This window comes from Myodes glareolus, chromosome 18 (assembly GCF_982192425.1).
Source record: "Myodes glareolus chromosome 18, mMyoGla1.1, whole genome shotgun sequence".
In the NCBI taxonomy this organism is placed as follows: Eukaryota; Metazoa; Chordata; class Mammalia; order Rodentia; family Cricetidae; genus Myodes; species Myodes glareolus.
The window spans coordinates 70,666,562-70,684,945 of NC_142043.1; the positions used below are offsets into that span (position 1 = coordinate 70,666,562).

The 18,384-nt window shown below is 54.0% G+C and overlaps 2 protein-coding genes across 4 annotated transcripts; one reads left to right on the top strand and one right to left on the bottom strand.

Moving 5' to 3' along the window:
- Positions 1–1,318: 1,318 nt before the first annotated feature.
- Positions 1,319–6,666, bottom strand: Prr3 (proline rich 3). Of its 2 annotated transcripts, XM_085680027.2 has the most exons (5): positions 6,440–6,500; positions 6,020–6,097; positions 5,705–5,767; positions 2,968–3,258; positions 1,319–2,474 (listed from the first exon to the last, which is right to left on the bottom strand). In XM_085680027.2, exons 3-5 carry the CDS (start codon positions 5,736–5,738, stop codon positions 2,368–2,370), a joined length of 432 nt encoding a protein of 143 aa, XP_085536153.1. In that variant the 5' UTR covers positions 5,739–5,767; positions 6,020–6,097; positions 6,440–6,500; the 3' UTR covers positions 1,319–2,367. The 2 variants fall into 2 exon arrangements, with proteins under 2 accessions (XP_085536153.1, XP_085536152.1); XM_085680026.2 differs by lacking the exon at positions 6,020–6,097 and having other exon boundaries at positions 6,440–6,666.
- A 448-nt stretch (positions 6,667–7,114) lies between these two features.
- On the top strand, positions 7,115–16,766 carry Gnl1 (G protein nucleolar 1). 2 transcript variants are annotated; one of them, XM_087898602.1, is made up of 12 exons: positions 7,115–7,553; positions 7,920–8,085; positions 8,402–8,538; positions 8,836–8,987; positions 9,096–9,167; positions 10,523–10,730; positions 11,221–11,316; positions 11,639–11,836; positions 15,511–15,689; positions 15,765–15,927; positions 16,104–16,244; positions 16,440–16,766. In XM_087898602.1, the coding sequence occupies exons 1-12, from the start codon at positions 7,481–7,483 to the stop codon at positions 16,679–16,681; spliced, it is 1,827 nt and encodes a 608-aa protein (XP_087754728.1). In that variant the 5' UTR covers positions 7,115–7,480; the 3' UTR covers positions 16,682–16,766. The 2 variants fall into 2 exon arrangements, with proteins under 2 accessions (XP_087754728.1, XP_087754729.1); XM_087898603.1 differs by having other exon boundaries at positions 11,642–11,836.
- Positions 16,767–18,384: the final 1,618 nt, after the last annotated feature.

Consider the following 18,384-nt stretch of genomic DNA (forward strand, 5'->3'; position numbering starts at 1 on the left):
ATTGCCCCATTTTCTTGTCCCCATCTCCCAAGTATTGAGATCACACAAACATGTCTGATTCTTTTTTATGTGTATTGGGGTGTTTTGCTTGCATGTACGTCTGATCTCCTGGAAGTGGAGTAAGAGACGGGTGAGTTGCCATGTAGGTGTTGGAACTTGAACCCAGATCCTCTGGAGAGCAGCTGGTGCTCTTAACTGCTGAGCCATCTCTCCAGCCCCGATTTATGTTCTAAGAATTGCACCTAAGGTTTCATGCACACTATTCAAACACTCGACCACCTGGGCCACACCCCCAGCCCCCATGATGCTTCTGTCCCCATCAACTTTCTAATCTTTCTAATACCAACAGATCAGAAGAAGCCAATGCTGGCTTTGTCCTAATGACATAGTTGGGTCACTTTCCACTTTCCCTCCATTTCTCCGGAGACTTTTTTTTAGTGGAGTGGTCCTCCTCCCTCCCTGGCTCACCTCTGCTGCTGGGGTAGAGATGTTCTTCCAAGATGTTCTTCTTTGACATTCTTAAAAAAAAAAAAAAGCTTTTATGTGTGTTTTGCCTGCATGTGGGCACTGAGTGCATGCCTGGTGCTCTCAGGCCAGAAGAGGGCGCCAAATCCCCTGGAACAGGAGTTACCTGGAGTGGTGAGCTGTAGTGGGTTCTGAGCACGGAGCTCAGGTTCTCAAGAGCAAAGTCAGAGCTGTGCCTCCAGCCCCAGATGCTTTCGATTTGATTGCTCCACACACTGAAGTTCCTCCAACTATTCAGGTCTGTGCCACCATTTTACTAAGCGTTATTTTAATAACTTAAATACTCATTTCTGGGGCTGGAGACATTGCTCAGTGTTTAAGAGCACTTGTTGCTCTTGTAGAGGACCCTGGTTCAATTCCCAGCACCCACATGGTGGCTCACAACTGTCTGTAACCCCAGTCCCAGGGGATCTGATACCTTCTTCTGACTTCCAGGGGCACCAGGCACATAATCACACAGGCAAAATAGCTATACACATAAAATAATAAATTTTAAATTCTCGTTTTTTAAATCTCCATCTCCAAGTCTGATCCCCGACCCAAATGGACAGGCATGTCCAGTCTCTTCACAGTGAAACAGGAAGTCCTCACAGTCCGACATCATCAGACCCGGGTCTGAGGTCACTCTGCACTCTCCTTGGCCATTCCTGCTCCACCTGTGTCTCCTTCAGACTGCAATCCTTGTCATTACCTGATCTGCTCCCCATTTCCAGAGTGAACTACGCTGCTGCCTCTGATGAACTAAGTGGGGTGAGGGGACCCTGGTGACCGGAACACAGAAACAAGGGAAAAATACCGGTTTCCACTGTGTTTATTACTAATATAAAAGAAATTAAAAAGAAAAAAAAAGTCACTCTTAGTTCTCCAACAACTCTCGCCCTCCTGCCCACACCTCCTGACCCACTTCCTCAGGGCCAGCTCAAAACCAAACATGTTCACTGTCGTTTTCACAGAAAACAACCAGTGTCAGGGACGTAAGAGAGGAGGGTCAGAGGGGACAGTACTCACTGTCCAGGTGGAGAGTCACAGAGTTCAAATGAAAGGGCTGGTGGTCCCACAATGATAGCCAGGCAGGAGCTGGGTGGGGAGGCCTGCCTGAGGCTTTGCAGGACATCACTGGCTGTGTTAGACCCAGAATAACTGACACCAGGGGAAAGGGCACGACAGGAAGTCTCACGTTCTCCCATGCTGGGAGGTAGGTGAAATCTGGAGGGCACCAAGAGCCTCCCTCGATTTGGCCGAAAAACTTATCTAGTGTTGGGAAGTCACAAAAATGCCACAGACACTGAGAAAGGCAACAGGGGGATGCACAGTTTCACAAAGCACAGTGACCACAGGCCTCAGCGGTGGGGCTCATGCTACCGACAAGAAGCTAGGACGTCCAAAAGCAGGGGTAGGCTGTTCGGGGAGCAAGCCTGGACCAGTCACTCAAACCTGACCCCAAGTCCAGACAACCTGGTGCGCTTCTTGGGCAACTGCAAACACTGGGGCTTCCCGTCAAAGGACTGCAGGCTGCTCCAGGGTCCTTAGGAACTGAGGGCAATACCGGGGGACAGGCCGACAGATGCACAAGAAACAGCACCAAAGGTTTCCTGTTCAGCAGTCACTTGGCATGGGGGAAGATCCAGGAGGCAGTGGAAGGGAACAAGACGGGGTCCCAAAGGTCTCTGGAGCCTGGATCAGAAGACAGTGCACACTGCACACCAGTGACAACCACAACTCTGGACCCCAAACGGGGGAGGTGATGAATGGGGTGGACATGTCGATGACTGAAGGTGATAGAAGAGCCTTCAAGTAGCTATGATGGGGCCACAAGGTCAGCCTGTGTGGGAAGGCACAGTCTCACAGAGGAGGTCCATTGACGCCTGGATGGTAGAAGGCACAATGGTCTTCATATCGACAGTGGCCCTTTTTGGAAAAGTGTCGGCAGACAGGGCGGTCAGATTTGTCTGTGAACAAGGGAAAACAGCTTAACACCTGAACGAGTCCCCCAGCATTCAGGAGGCTGAGACAGGAAGACTGCCACGCGTTTAAGGTCAACCTGTCCACTACTCCAAAAAACAAAAACAGCCTTCCTTCCCTAACCCGCCAAAAACCCTAAGGAAGAAAATGAAATAGGATGCTGTGTCCAGTTCTCCACCACACACACTCCTTTCTAGTTCTGGTGTCAGGGGCAGAGCATGGAGCTCAGGGACGCTATGCAGCTTGCTCAATCACTGCCAGACTACCAAGTATTTTGGGAAGGCATTCTTTCTGAGGGAAGAAAGGTTTAGTGCTACAAGTATCCGCCAGCTAAGAGGCTTGCAGCTCAGTGGTAGAGGAATCCTTAACCTGGGAAAAGCCATGCATTAATTCTCAATGCTGCTCAGAGAGCCCAAAGGAGTAGAGACTGGAGCATGCCGGCATGCAGAACAGGCACAGGCATAACAAGGTGGGCCTTACCTTCCATCACCGAGGGAACGTCTGGAGGTGGGCAGGTGTTCTTGACAAGAGACCAGCTTTTGAGCCTTCGTGGATTTCTTGGCTCTTTGTAAAAGCTTTCCCTAGAGGGACCCCCATGGCCTGGCCCAGGAAAAGGAGGCTCAATATTGACACCCCACCAACCACGACCATACGGACTAGCTCTAGGACCAAGGCCTCCTCGAATAGGGCCTCTACCCCGTGGAGGAGGTGGGAGACTCAGCAGTGGTGGAATCATTGGTCCCCTTGATCCTGGAGGACCCCTGTGAAGAGCTACAGAGAGAAAGACAGGGAGGGTGATTGCTGAGCAGCTAACCCCTGACAAATGCCCCTCCCCAATCCATGGGGGCAAAGCATTCTGCCACACCACTTGAAGTGCACAAGCCAACTATCACAGCTCTACCTGGGCTTCCATTACCCAGGCAAAGAAACTAGTTTTCTTAGTGCTTCTTAACCCCATGCTGGGAATTGAACCCAGGACCCTGTGTATGCTAGGCAATTAATATACTACTGAGCTAAATCCTCAGCCCCAAAAAGAGCCATCCATCTATGTGCCCTTTCCTCTCAATGAAGGTAGCCACTATCCTGACCTTTTTTTCCCCCTCTGAGATAGGGTTTCTCTGTGTAGCTCTGGCTGGCCTGGAACTCAAGAGATCCTCCTGCCTCTGAGTTCCAACTGTTGGGACTAAAGGCTTAAAGGTTTGCACCACCACACCTGGCTTACATCAGCTACTTTTTAAGTATATGGTTCAATACTCTAAGTAAGTTCATGTGCCATGACACAGAATCCCAGAACCAGAACGGGTTCCTCGGAACAAGCCCTTTCCTTATATATCCAGCAGCCCCAGTAGCCCGCATTCTGCTCTTTCTATGAATCTGACTTTAGACAGCTCACGTACTTATCTTTCTGTGCCTGCTTTCTTAGTACTGTGTTCTCAAGGTTTGCCCATGCTGGGCCCTAACATTTCCTTCCTTTGTAAGGTGAAACAATATCCCATTGAACAGATACATACTGTTATGTATACAGCATATATATGTTATGTATACAGTATATATGCCATACAGATATGGCAGCCTGGGCTACATAGCAACCCTCTCAAAAACACCCAACCCCAAAAGACCACGCTTTTAATTCTTGTAAATATAAATCCTGAAATAAACTGTTGGCTTGTGTGGCAGTTCTGTACTTCTGCTTCCTTACACAGGGGTCTGTAGCTCAGGCTAGCCCCATAACTGCAATCCTCCTGACTCACCCTCCAAAGTGGTAGACATTCGCCACCACGTGTCTTATTTTTAGTTTTCTTTTTTTTTTTCTCTTAAAGATTACTTGTTAGGGGCTGGAGAGATGGCTCAGAGGTTAAGAGCACTGATTGCTCTTCCAGAGGTCCTGAGTTCAATTCCCAGCAACCAAATGGTGGCTCACAACCATCTGTAATGAGATCTGGTGCCCTCTTCTGGCCCACAGGCACACATACAGACAGAACACTTTAAACAAAATAAATAAATAAATCTTTAAAAAAAAATTACTTGTTAAGTATACAGTGTTCTGCCTGTATGCATACCTGCAGGCCAGAAGAGGGCACCAGGTCTTATTACAGATGGTTGTGAGCCACCATGTGGTTGCTGGGAATTGAACTCAGGACCTCTGGAAGAGCAGCCAGGGCTCTTAACCTCTGAGTCATCTCTCCAGCCCCATATTTTTAGCTTTGTAATAAATCTCTGTACTGCTTACACAGTAGTTATATGGTCTCAGGGCTAGCTTACAGTGTTATCTGATTAACAGAAATTCGTATTGTTTGATGCAACTCCTTTATGACTAGCATAACGTGTGTATGATAGAGGCCAGAGACTGGTAGGGTTTCCCTGAACCTGGCCCTCACTTCTTCAGCCACACTCACAGTCAACAAGCCCTGGAGCCCCCACCTCTGCCTCCTCACCACTGCACTGTACCCAGCTCCTGACATGGCTGCTGCGGTCTTACATCAGGTCTTGTGCGTGTGAAGCAAGCACTCTGTCAACTGGGCACCTCCCCAGTACGTCTCCTCCCCAGGGTCTCATGTAGACCAAGCGGATCCTCAACTCCTACCCCCTTTGCTGTCACTATGCTTGCCTGGTCTGGGTGTTGTTTACAAACTCTTTTATTTCATTCCTGTTTATTTTACAGTTTACTTAGACTTGATTTTTTATTTGGTATTTCTACAACGTCAAAGTTCATAGTTTTCCCTACACGTCCAACTGAGACATCATCAGTTACCGACAGAACCGCTTCCTTGGTTACATCTTTATACGTAAATGTTCATATATTAACAAGCCCCCGATTGTCTCAGACAGGGTCTCATGTATCCCATTTGCTGTGAAAGAGAGGCAGAAGCTCCTGCCTCAGTCTTTCAAGTATTACAAATTACAAAGAATGTCGATCATTCTATGAAATCCACAATGTCATAGCTACTATAGCTTTACACCAAATCTTCCTATGCCCTTCCATTTAAAGTCTATGTTTCCTTATAACGGAAGTTCATTTCTACACACGCGGAATAGACAGGCTGTGAAAAGCCTCAGACTTAGGAGTTAATTTGGAAAGAAACCGACACTTTGACAGCACCATGTTTCCAATTACACACACAATCACTCATTGAGGTACACATCCCTGGATTTTTGAAGACTTTGATGGGTTTTCTTTTTCCCCATCACACACACATCAGGGCCCGTTCCTCCTCACCTGACTTGGGGTCACCAGGCTTTCCATTAGCCATGGGGGGAGGGCCCAGAAGGCTGGGTGGTCCTAAGAGCAGACGTGAAAACACGGTCATCAGAGTGGTGAAAAGGACTGATCATCTCGTTCTTACGTGGTCTTTAACACTCATTTTTTTTAACCAATAAAGTCAGATATATCCACTCAGCAGTGCCGCAATCTCTCACCCCGTCCATCTGCCCGTCCCTCTGCAGAGTTGTCCGAGACTGAGCAAACAGTGGAGATTCCATCACAGCTGCATCCACAACATGCCCAGTGATTCCACAAACCCCAATCCCTCACCTTAACTGTTGGCCCATCATAGTTTTTTTCTCCTCTCCTTCCCTCGGGGGAGTAGTTCACAGAAGGCTGCACTTTCACCTAACCAGTGGAAGTGTGGTCACAAATTGTCTTCCCGGTCATCACAATCTGTAATAACGCTGCCGCCCCTCTCCCCCCCGCCATCCTGCGGCTGCGCAAGCCAGATCTTTAGCCGCCACCTCCCCTGCCTTCTCCGGAAAGGGTTAGGAGCCAGACTGAGGTGGAGGGTTCAAGCAAGCAAACTCCTCATTTAAGGTTCCCCCAGCAGCCTTCCTCTAGCCCGCCCCCGCCCCACCTCCACGCGTGCGCCCTTCCTCCTTCCGTTCGAGCCCCCTCCCCCGCACTGCAATCCTCGCCTAGCCCCCGGCCCGCTGCCAGGCGTGTGCACGCCCTCTCCCTCACCAAGGGGACTCTCGTCCTCTTCGTCTCCGGGATCTTCCCGGTCGGACAGTGAGGGATGCTGCGGTGGCTGCTGCTGCTGATTCTGCTTCTTTCGTTTAGGCATCGTGGCTGCGGCAATGGCTGCAGCAGGATTTGGAGGGCAGTGAGGAAGGGGCACACTAGGTTTGTTTCCGCTTCCGGGTGGGCGGTGGGCCGGGAGACCGAGGCTTTCGCCATGCCACTTCCGGCAGGTTGTGGATCCGCGGCAGCATCGTCCTACCCGGGGCCTCGCTCGCTCTGCCGCGCAGCGGGAGGCTTTGCTACCCCCCGTGTAGCCCCTCTTCGCTCGCGCACGTGGAAAAGCACCTCCGCCGCGTTACCGGGAGGCACTGGCCGGACTTCGGGCCTCTGGCGGCACGCGAGCGGCCCGTCGCACCCTGAGGCCGCCACATCCGGTCTCCCGGTTACCATGGCAACAGCTGCAGTCACAACTCGGCGCTCTCTGACCTCCTCTCCAAAGTCCTTGCCCCGCTTGCGTTTTCTCCTCTCCCGCCCGCGCTCGCACGCGTGGCCCGTCGGCCGCCTGCCTCTCGGCATCCTCCGCCGCCAGTCCGTGCGTCGCGGACGGCCAGCCCCGCGTCGGCTCCGCAGCTAGGGGCCATCCCGGTGGCTGCCGGGCAGTGAGGCGTGTCCGGCTCGGCTCTCCCGCCCTCCCGCCCACCCCCCGTCCGCCAGGTGAGTGGCAGCTCCGGGGGAGCTCCAGGCAGGCGGGGATGACACTCGTCCCCCCTCCCGCGACTGCCACTTGGTAGCGCCCGTGACGGAGACGGCCCGGGCCTCCCACGCGCGCCTCCAGCTCCGCGCCGCGCATCCCGGAGCCGCCGCCGCCGGCTCTCACGTGCAGATTGCAGCCCGGCCGCCCCGCTCCCCGCCGCCCGCCCGCCGCTGACGTCACCGCGGCCCCGCCTCCCCAGGGCCCGGGGCCGCCGGCGGGGGCTGCCCGGGGGAGTCAGTTGCGGCGGCGGGGAGCTCCGCGGAGGGCGGGCCGGGGACGCCGGGGCCATGCCGAGGAAGAAGCCCTTCAGCGTGAAGCAGAAGAAGAAGCAGCTGCAGGACAAGCGGGAGCGGAAGCGAGGTCAGGGAGGGGGCGGGGCCGCTGCGCAGCTCGGGAGGAGGGGTGTGCCGCCGCCGCCGCACCGCGGGCGTGAGGGGTGGGGGGGGGGAGTGGGCTCTCGCGGTACCGCGTGGGCTGCCACGGTGGGGGTTTCCCGCAGCGGCGCGGGTGTGTGCGGGGGCTGGTGAGGGGAAGCCCTGCCGCTGCCGCCGGGCGCGGTGACGATTTACAGGCCCATCCGGGAGGGAACTGGGGCGCGCGGTCCGGAGGATGGAGGAGCCTCTGGAGAAGTTGGGGCGGCTGAAGAAGGGCTTGTCCTACCGGCTCGGGGGACTTTGGGTATCCCGAGAAGCGGTCTACACTGGCGTCACCGGTCCCTCCCCTCAGGGCTTCAAGATGGGCTTCGCTCCAGTTCCAACAGCCGCAGCGGGAGTCGGGAGCGGCGGGAGGAGCAGACCGACACCTCGGATGGGGAATCCGTGACCCATCACATCCGCAGGCTCAATCAGCAACCTTCCCAGGGGCTGGGGCCAAGAAGCTACGATCCCAACCGGTGAGCGAAGGAGAAGGGCGCCGGCCCCCGATTCCCCCGTCCTGAGCCTTGAGGAAAGCTTCTGAGGAAGGCTGGAAAGTGGAGCTAGTGAGGCCGGAAGCCACGGTGGTTCTCCCAGGGATAGGCCACAGTCGTGCTTTCCAAGAGGGGCTGTCAAGAGTTTGTTTTCGGAGATGGGGGCCGGGGGGGGGGGAGGTTACGGAGAGATCTGAACAGCCAGGGGAGGAGGTTTTGTAAAGTTGTCTGTTCTGGTGAGGAGGCGACGAGATTATGGTCAGAGGAGTCCACTAGATGCGTGTGGTCCCTCTTCCCTCAGATACCGGCTGCATTTTGAAAGGGACAGCCGCGAGGAGGTGGAGCGGAGAAAGAGAGCAGCCAGAGAGCAAGTGTTGCAGCCTGTCAGTGCTGAAATGCTGGAGCTGGATATCCGGGAAGTCTATCAGCCTGGCTCAGGTGAGTGAGTGCCCTCAGCTTGGGGAGCTCGCTGGCCGAGAGGAGAACTGGGATCCGAGATGCACGATTGAGTTTAAAAAAAGACCTAGTCGTATGGTGGTGGCACATGCCTTTAGTCTCAGCAGAGGCAGGCAGATCTCTGAATTCGAGGCCAGCCTGGACTATGGAGTGAGATCCAGAACAGCCAAGGATACACAGAAACCCTGTCTTGAAAAACAAAACAGAGAGAGGGAGAGAGAAGGAGAAGAAGAAAGGAAAGAGTCCTCAGGTTTGTCCGCACTTTCTCTCATTTCCCAGTCTTGGACTTTCCCCGCCGTCCTCCGTGGAACTATGAGATGTCCAAGGAGCAGCTGATGAGCCAAGAGGAGCGGAGCTTCCAGGAATACCTTGGGAAGATACACGGCGCTTACGCTTCGGAGAAACTCAGCTACTTTGAGCACAATCTGGAGGTGAGGGTGGTGTGGGGACAGGGTTGACATATTGTGTGTGGTCCTGGATAGCGTTCTGGGCTCAGGCAAGAGAAGGACTCTAGGCCAAATTCCCTGTGATCTTTGCAGACGTGGAGGCAGCTGTGGCGGGTGTTGGAGATGTCTGACATCGTCCTGCTCATCACTGACATCCGACACCCGGTGAGTGCGTGGGAACCTCTGAGGAAGATCCTAGTGGGGGGTGCTCAAAGGCAGGAGTGGATGGAGGGGATGGTTTTCATTTTCCTGGTGAGTGTGTGTCCAGGTCTTGCCATCCCACTTGTAGCACATGTGCTTGGAGCTGTGAAGCCGGAGTCAGCCTTGGCTGTGGTCCTCAGACAGAGACGGTGGTGTCACCTTGTTTTGTGGGCCGGATCTCTTACTGGCCTGGAGCTCACCAGATAGCCCTGGGGATCCTCCTGGTTTCTTTTCCCGGTGTTGGGGTTACAACAGCTTTCTTCCTTTCTCATTTCATTTTAATGACTTGTTTTAAAGTCTTCAGTCAAAAGTGCCTTTTTCTTTTCCTTTTATTTTGTTCTGCTGAGGATGAAACCTTGGGCCTTGCATGTGCTAGGCCTGAGCTTTACCGCCGAGCTACACCCCCAGGTCAAGGAACTCGGTGTTATATTCGTCTCTTATAGTCTGCCATTCCCCTGCTGGCCAGCTTACACACACACACACACACACACACACACACACACACACACACACACAGGCTCGCATACCGTTTTTCTAGTTTACTAGAGCTAGACCAGTAGAAAGTCCCAGTACAAAGCTCCAGGGAGTTCGAAGGCAACCAGCGACTTCTTAGGCTCAGCCCAAAGGTGCCTTTCTTCCTCCTCTCCTTTCCCTAGCACACCATCGCCACAGATCAGCCAGCAGTGCTAGGGTAGTGGGTGGGCTGAAGCCTGCTGCTGGATAGCCCTACGAATCTGATTTCCTGACGACCACCTCACTGCTGTTTCCAGTGCAGAAGGGGAGGTCTGTGGGGACCTTTAGGTCAGAGATTTCGATGAATGCACACATGTGTACTGTTACAGCGTGCATGTGTGCATCCATATGAACCATCACATGCACATGTTACAGTCATACACCCTTAACACAAATATGTGCACATGCTTTTGTGCGTGTGGCTGTGCATCTGTGTGGCTGTGCACGTGTACACTTACACAGTTATGTGTACATAGAAGCATGTGTTGCTTCTTATCCAGTCTGCATGCCTGTTCCTGATCCAGTTGTTAACTCAGCGTGCCAGGTGTTGTCGTATTTCCCCTCCCTCCCTCCCTCCCCCTCCCTCCCCCCTCCCTTCTACCCCCCCCCTCATCATGACCTGCAGGAAGCGCCCTGAGACTTGCCTGGGTTGTCACTAACACCTGCTTTGCCTTGTGTGGTGTGGCTGGTTTACTGTTTTTGCCCTTACTCTGTCTACATCAGGCAGGGCCTTGCGTTTTTGCTGTACCTGGTGACAGGAGCTGGGGCTACATCTCATCACTCTGGCTCTTACCGTTGCATCACAGGTCGTGAACTTCCCTCCAGCACTGTATGAGTATGTAACTGGAGAACTGGGGCTGGCGCTGGTGCTGGTCCTGAACAAGGTGGACCTGGCCCCACCAGCTCTTGTGGTCGCCTGGAAGCATTATTTTCACCAGCACTACCCCCAACTCCACATTGTCCTGTTCACCTCCTTCCCTCGGGACACAAGAACTCCACAGGAGCCTGGCAGTGGTAAGAGGAGGGGGCTATGGGTGAGGGGAGTGGAGTGGAGGGGGCTGTGGGCGAGGGGAGTGGAGTGGAGGGGGGACGTGTCGAGGGGGCTATAGGTGAGGAGAGCGGAGTGGAGGGGGCCGTGGAGAGGGGGCTGTGGGTGAGGGGAGTAGAGGGGGCTGTGGAGAGGGGGCTGTGGGTGAGGGGAGTAGAGGGGACTGTGGGTGAGGGGAGTGGAGGGGGCCGTGGAGAGGGGGCTGTGGGTGAGGGGAGTAGAAGGGGCTGTGGGTGAGGGGAGTGGAGGAGGCCGTGGAGAGGGGGCTGTGGGTAAGGGGAGTAGAGGGGGCTGTGGAGAGGGGGCTGTGGGTGAGGGGAGTGGAGGGAGCTGTGGAGAGGGGGCTGTGGGTGAGCGGCACAGGTCAGTGAACAGAGAAGCTCGTTGACAAAGGAACCTGCTTTGGGGTTAAGGGTGGCAGAAGAAATGAGGTGCATCTTCACCTTCTTATCTCAGTCTTAAAGAAGAATCGAAGACGGGGGAGAGGATGGACTCGGGCGCTGGGGCCGGAGCAGTTGCTGAGAGCCTGCGAAGCCATCACTGCAGGGAAAGGTGTGTGGCCTTTGGAAGGGCCCCATGGAACAAGGGTCACTTCTCTGGATCTATTATACCTGTTTGGGAAAGTTGTGGAAGAAGGAGCAACCTCTGCTGGTGGGAAGGACAGCAGCAGGAGGTGGGCAGGAGCCTCCATGGTTTGGATTCCTGAGTCTTCTCAGATGCTTTGACAGAGAGATGAGGGGGTCCAGTGAGGACGGGGGAGTTTCCAGTCTGCTGTAGCGCCGTGATGTTTCGGAATGCTGGTGACATCAGCTGGGCATTATCCATAGTGGCCGGCCTGGGGGTGAGGGAAACCCGCTTTATTTTTTTCTTCAAGCAGTGGACTTAAGCAGCTGGCGTGAGAAGATTGCTAGGGATGTGGCTGGAGCCTCCTGGGGTAATGGCTCTGGGGAGGAAGAAGAGGAGGAAGACGGACCAGCAGTCCTGGTAGAGCAGCAGACGGACTCGGCGATGGAGCCCATGGGCCCCTCCAGGGAGCGCTACAAGGACGGAGTGGTGACCATCGGCTGTGTGGGTAAGGACTCAGAGGCGCCATAATGGCCTCCTCCTCACGCACTGTTTCAGTGTTTGTGGAGGAGGAGCTGGGCCTCCGTGGGCTCTGTGGGCTGTAGGTTCTCAAGGACAGAGCTCTGCTGTTGGTCCTGGGAACTGAAGGGCACCAGCTGCAGTGGCAGGCGTAGCCTGAGGCTGAGCCTCTCGGTGCCCAGTGCTTCTTAGGTATTGCTCTGAGTGACCAATAGATATGCCCTGGTTCAGCTGTTCCTCCGGCAGGATCCGTAAGTCATAGCAGGAGGGCAGTAAGTGTCCAGCTTGGGGTGATCTTCTTTATCCTAGAACATGGAGACAGAGGCGGACAAATCTCTGAGTTCAAGGCCAGCCTGTGCTACATAGTGAGCTCCCCAGCGAGCTGCACAGTAGGACCCTGTCTCAAAAAGGAAAAGGCTTTGTTCAGCGCCAGCAGAGCAGCTTTGCTCAGCCTGAGTCTCAACCCCTCGGGGTCCCATGTTTACATTGCAATCTGTAACAGTAGCAAAATTATAGCCATGAAGTAGCAATGAGAGCAGTGTTTTGTTTGGGGTCACAGCACAGGAGGAACTGGAGGAACTGTGTTAAGGGTCGCTGCCCCTGCAGCAGAGAAGTGTGATGTGTGGTTAGGTTAGAGTCTAAGGTTCCTTCTTATTGGACCCACGGGCTGAGAGGAGATCTTGGCGATTTAGTATCTTAGGCATTTGTGGGAGTTTATTTTGTTTTATATATTTTATTTTTTTATGTGTGTTAGTGTTTTACCTGCATGTATATATGTGCACTACTTGTGTGTCTGGTGCCCATAGAGGCCAGAAGAGGGCGCCAGATTCCCCTGGAGTTGGGGTTGTGGACTGTTGTGTTGTAAGCCGCTGTGTGGCTGCTGGGAACAGAACCCAGGTCCTGTAAGAGCAGTTACTTCCCTCAACACGGAGGCATCCCTCCAGCCCTGGCAGTTTGGATCTCAGCTTAAGTTCTGTGAGAAGCCAGTGGTGGATGACAGGATCTGGTTTCATTTAGAGGTTTGTTGTTTGTACTGACTGGAGGGAATGAGGGAGAAGGACAAGAAAGGAGAAGAAGATGCACAAAGGCTTCTCTTCGTCCAGGGGACTGCCCAGAGCTGCCGGGAGGAGCTGGGTGTGCTCAGCCTTTAGCCCCAGATTTGGGGAGGCCGAGGCACGAGGATTATGAGAGTTCAAGGTCAGCTTGGACTGTGTGCGGAGTTCCAGGCCAGCTTGGACCTTCACAAAAAAGAACAACCCCCTCCAAAGAGTTGGTCAGAGGAAGGTGATAGAGGTGATAGAGGCGCGTGTGTTGGGTGGGGAGACTGAGACATGATGTATTAGAAAGTGGAGAAAATGAGAATTCTGATGGCTTCACTTGGCACACAAGAGAAAGCAAAGGAATAAAGAAAGCTTTTTGCTTGTTGGTTTTAGAAAGTCTGAGCAGCTGGGACTGTTGAGCCAGGGAAGCTGGGAAAGGAGCAGGTTTGGAGGGCTGGAGAGCGGAAGGATAACTAGGGGTTGCCGTGGACTGCCACAAGTGCCGCAGTGGAGCAGGCTGTGGGCTAGGGGTCTGGAGGCTGGCATGTGGGAGGATTTCAACTTAAGGAGCCACTAAGGAGTATTTGGGGGCTGTAATGCCATGGCATGGGAGAAGGTAGGCGAAGAGAAAGCTGGAGACTGAGGCAGAGCAGTATTTAGTTTGGGCAAAGGGAAAAGAGAGTGGAAAACCCAGGGACAGTGTAGAAGTGAATACGGTGTACTCACATCTGTCGGGCAGGGCTGACGGCGGCCAGGAGAGGGAGGAGAGCTGCTTACCTGGTGTGATGGGAAGATCAGGTTTTCAGAGGCAGGGAGGAAAGAGAACCACATGAGGGCCACTTGAGAGAAAAGGTACAACAGCATCCTCTGCCTAGTTCCAGCCAGATGGAGTGCACAGGCTGATCGATGGTGCTGTCTTGTTCTGAAACCAGGGAGCATGGGTGAAAGCTCACCAGATGAGAACAAGCGCTGGGGTCTCCAAGACTTCTGTGTGTTTCTGTTTGTGTTCAAGTGTCCAGTCATGCCAGGCAGTGGCGCATACACCTTTAATCCCAGCACTTAGGAGGCAGAGGCAGTCAGATCTTTGAGTTCAAAGCCAGCCTGATCTACAGATAAAGTCTAAGACAGCCAGGGCTGCACAGAGAAACTGTCTTTCTCCCACCCCCCAAAAAAGTGTGCAGTCACGGGGATAACTTAGCCAATGGCGGCAGAACTAGATGAGCCTTTAGCCTTTTGCACTGGGATTGTGGGTTTGTTGTTTTACGTGGGGGTTTTGTTGTTTTTGAAGCAGTTTGCCCGTGCATTGTAGGCTGGCCTCAGAGACTCAGCAATCCTTCTGCCTCAGTCTTTGGAGTGCTGGGGTTGCAGCATGTGTCGCAGTTGGTGGGCTTTGTCTGGAGAGCTGGTGCCGGTGTCCTCCCTGCCTCTCCTTCGGAGGAGCCAGCCAGGCTGTGTATCTTTTCTCGGGTGTTGTGCGGGCAGTTGTGTTCCACAGGGCCAGGCTTTTGTCAGGTGACTGAGATACAGGAAAGCCAGGACCAGGAGTTTAAGGTCAGTGTCTAGACTTGTTAGAAAGCCAGATCCTGAACCCTGTGGTGAAGCAGAGAAGTAGGGTGTGCTGGGTGTTGCGTAGTGTCGTGGTTACTAAGGCGACTTATCAAAGAAGACATTTAATTGGGAGTGTAAGGTTTCAGAGGGTCAGTCAGTTCAGGGTCGTCATGGTGGGGAGCATGGCAGCAGGAGTAGCCGAGAACATCCATATGATCCACAAGCTGCAGGCATGGTGAAAAGCTGGGGCGAGGAGAGGGAGGGAGGGAGGGAGACAGACAGAGACTGGACCTGGTGTGGGATTTTGAATGCTCAAAGTCCACCCCCACTAACACGTCCTCCAAGAAGGTCATATCTCCTAGTTCAGTGGTTCTCAACCTCCGTGCATCTCGAACCCTTTCCAGTCTGCTTATCAGTTACCCTGCCTGTCAGATATTCGCATCACATTACAGGTATGAAGTAGCAGTGAAATAATTGTATGGTTGGGGTCACCACAACATGAGGAACTGTATTAAAGGGCACAGCACTAAGAAGGTTGAGAACCATTGTCCTAGTTCTTCCCAGAACGGCCCCAACATCTAGGGACCAAGCACGTGAGCTTATGGGGTCACTCATTCAACCACCAGTGTTGCCATGCTGGATTCGGGGTGCAGTAACTGGAATAAAGGGTGCGTGTCAAGCCAGCCTTGGGCAGCTCATACAGGGAGGAGTGAATGTGGGTCAGGCATTTAAGGTCTGAGTGGGGCCGAGAGGTCTGTGCAGATCCAGCACTTAGGCAAAAATAAGGTGGTGTAGCCACGAGGTGGGTGAGCCAGCAGGCATCTCCTTGGACACGTCATGATGGCTGTTCTAAGGTACAGTTGTGTCTGGTGTCTAAATCCTGACAGATGTGGAGGGAGGCATCTGTCCTGTAAAGGGAGGAATGAACCCCCAAGAGGCCAGGGGTTCTCCTGGGAACCCCAGCTGTGTCTGGTGTGGTGGCTGTGGTGCTTCCTTAACTTGAGCTGGTGCTCTCCTGACGGCCCCTCTGGCCCCAAGTCAGGGCCTTCCACAGTCCCTTGCATTGTCTTCCTAGGTTTCCCCAATGTGGGCAAGTCCTCGCTGATCAATGGGCTGGTGGGGCGGAAGGTGGTGAGTGTCTCCAGGACGCCAGGCCATACCCGGTATTTCCAGACCTACTTCCTCACGCCCTCTGTGAAGCTGTGTGACTGTCCGGGCCTTATCTTCCCCTCTCTGCTGCCCAGGCAGCTGCAGGTCTGTTGTGGTGGAGGGGGCTGTGGGAGGGAGGTGAGGGTGGGACTGAGGAGGCACTGAGTGCTGTTTCCACAGGTCCTGGCTGGCATCTACCCCATCGCCCAGATCCAGGAGCCCTACACTGCCGTGGGCTACCTGGCCTCGCGCATCCCTGTGCAGGCTCTGCTGCACCTGCGCCACCCAGAGGCCGAGGAGCCTTCAGCTGAGCACCCCTGGTGTGCCTGGGACATCTGCGAAGGTGGGCGTCCTACCCGAGCTACCGGATTCTGCCCTCAGCGGAAGGGACTGTCTACTTTCCCTAGACGACTTTGCCCTGCCACAGTCAAGACCTCGTGCCTGGACTGTGTGGGCGTGGGGCTGACAGGACCGGAACCTGTTTCACAGGCATCCCTTATTGACGTTTTCTTCCTTCAGCTTGGGCAGAGAAACGAGGTTATAAAACGGCCAAGGCAGCTCGCAATGATGTGTACAGGGCAGCCAACAGCCTCCTGCGCCTGGCAGTGGATGGCCGCCTCAGCCTGTGTTTCCACCCTCCTGGCTACAGTGGACAGAGAGGTGAGGCTAAGAGGGTGGGTGGACCTCTGGACTGACAGCTCTGAAGAGAGTTACTGATCTGCAAGTGTGTGTGCCTGGGATGGAGGACACTCTGCAGATAGGTGCTCCAGCAAAGGGTGCCTGCCGGCACTTGAGGAATTCTTTTGTCGCCTCCTACCCGTCTCTGTCGCTTACTGGCGCCTTTGTGTTCCTCAGGCTCCTGGGAGTCTCACGCAGAGACGGCTGAGCTGGTGGTGCTGCAGGGCAGGGTGGGGCCAGCAGGTGATGAGGAGGAGGAGGAAGAGGAAGAGCTGAGCAGCTCCTGTGAGGAGGAGGGAGAGGAGGACCGAGATGCGGATGAAGAGGGAGAAGGGGACGAGGACACCCCAACCTCGGGCTCCGGTTCCTGCCTAGCTGCCCGTAACCCGTACGCCCTGCTGGGCGAGGACGAGTGCTGAGCTTCCCTCGGTAGCTTTGCTTTTGGACTGAGCTGGAGGCCCCTGTTTGCAACTCTGATTGTGAATAAAGATTGTCTGCTTTGTAGCCGTTCCCCAGGCAGCCTGAATGACGGCCTGGTTATCTCAGGCCTGGTCCCCACATTCCCATGGGCTCCCCTGGAGTTAGTCCTCCTGCCTTTGAGCGCCCCTTGCTGCCTGACCTTGGTCATATCAGGGATGGGGGGGGAGTAACCATAGCTGTGTCTCCAAGAGAGAGCTCCAGACCTCATGGAACACAGGTTTTTGGATTAAGATGGGTGTGCCAGGTTCTCCAAATCCTGGGGGCGCACAGAGTACAATTCTGGAATTGACTGAGAGACATAAGTGTGGCAAAACATTTGTGAAAGTGTCAGTGAGTGTGTACAGGTGGAGACTCAGTTTCCAGTGAGCAACTGTGCACACTCTCAGTTTGAGCAGATCAGCCCTTTGAGTACAATGTCAAGTTTCATTAGGAGCCTGAGAGCTGGGCTGAAGAGATGGCTCAATGATTAAGAGCACTGGGTTCAATTCCCAGCACCCACATAGCAGCTCACAACTGTGTGTCTCCTGCCTCAAGGAATCTGGCACCCTCACATAGACATGCATGCAGGCAAAACACCAATGCATTAAAAACAAATCATAAAACCAAATAAAAGCTTGGGAGCGCGAATCGCTAGACAACACAGAACCATTTCCTGAGCTCCTTTTACTCTGGTTTGGGGGTGGAGCTCTGACTGTTTAACATCTCAGCTAGAAGTTGGTGGGTGGCTGAGGCCATCTTTAGTTCTCTGTTACTGCAGAGGTGAGAACCCTAGGCTGAATTCTTGGTGAAAAGGGAGGGGGCAACCACATTGTTGTCCAGGTAGGGTGGTGGCATGCACGGACCGCAGGCCTGGCTTTCCATTCGGGTCTGGGGGCAGCAGCATTTTCTCCAGTGTCAGCACTGATCTGTCAACCAAAGAGAAGAGAGCCTCCATCGAGAAGAGGCTGAGGCCTTGGGCCACGCTTCCTGGCTTAGTGGCTCAAACGTGGACCTGAGTCCTGGTGGCTGATACAGAGTTAGAACCAGAGCATGTATGCGCTCAGAATGTGCTAGAAAAGAGGAAAAGCCCAGCTAAAAAACCCAGTCTCCTATCTAGGACTCCTCAGTTTCACAGACAAAAGAACTAAACATCAGAATTCTGTTTGTACCCTTCCCCCTCGTTCCTGCTCGCTGTCTTCTCTTGGCTCCTAAGGTTCACTAGGGGCATTCGGGTGAGTTAGGCTGGAATGGAGTCGACATCGGGAGCTCGCTGGACTTGAACTGAAGACCTCTCAGGAGCCAGTACTGTCTTAACGGTTGGATCTCACTACATACTCCAGGGCTCGCTGTGTAGACCAGGCTGTCTTTTAACTCACATAGATCTAGAAGGAACTCAGTCCCAAAGAAACGTGGAACATGTGTCCTCGGTCACTATCAGTGACTTGCTCATTTTTATAGGAAAATCATACCAGGCAAAAAGCTGTCTTAGGGACGGCCAGGTAGGGAGAAGGGAAGACATGCCTTAGGTCAGCTGTTCAGTTTCCCTCCATGCTCAGATGCCTGGAGACTTCCTTGCTCCCTCTCACTTGAGCCCACCAAGTGGGGCCGTAGTGACCTGGGGCTCTGGCTTGCGGCTAGCCAGGCTGGCAGACTAATGGAGTCT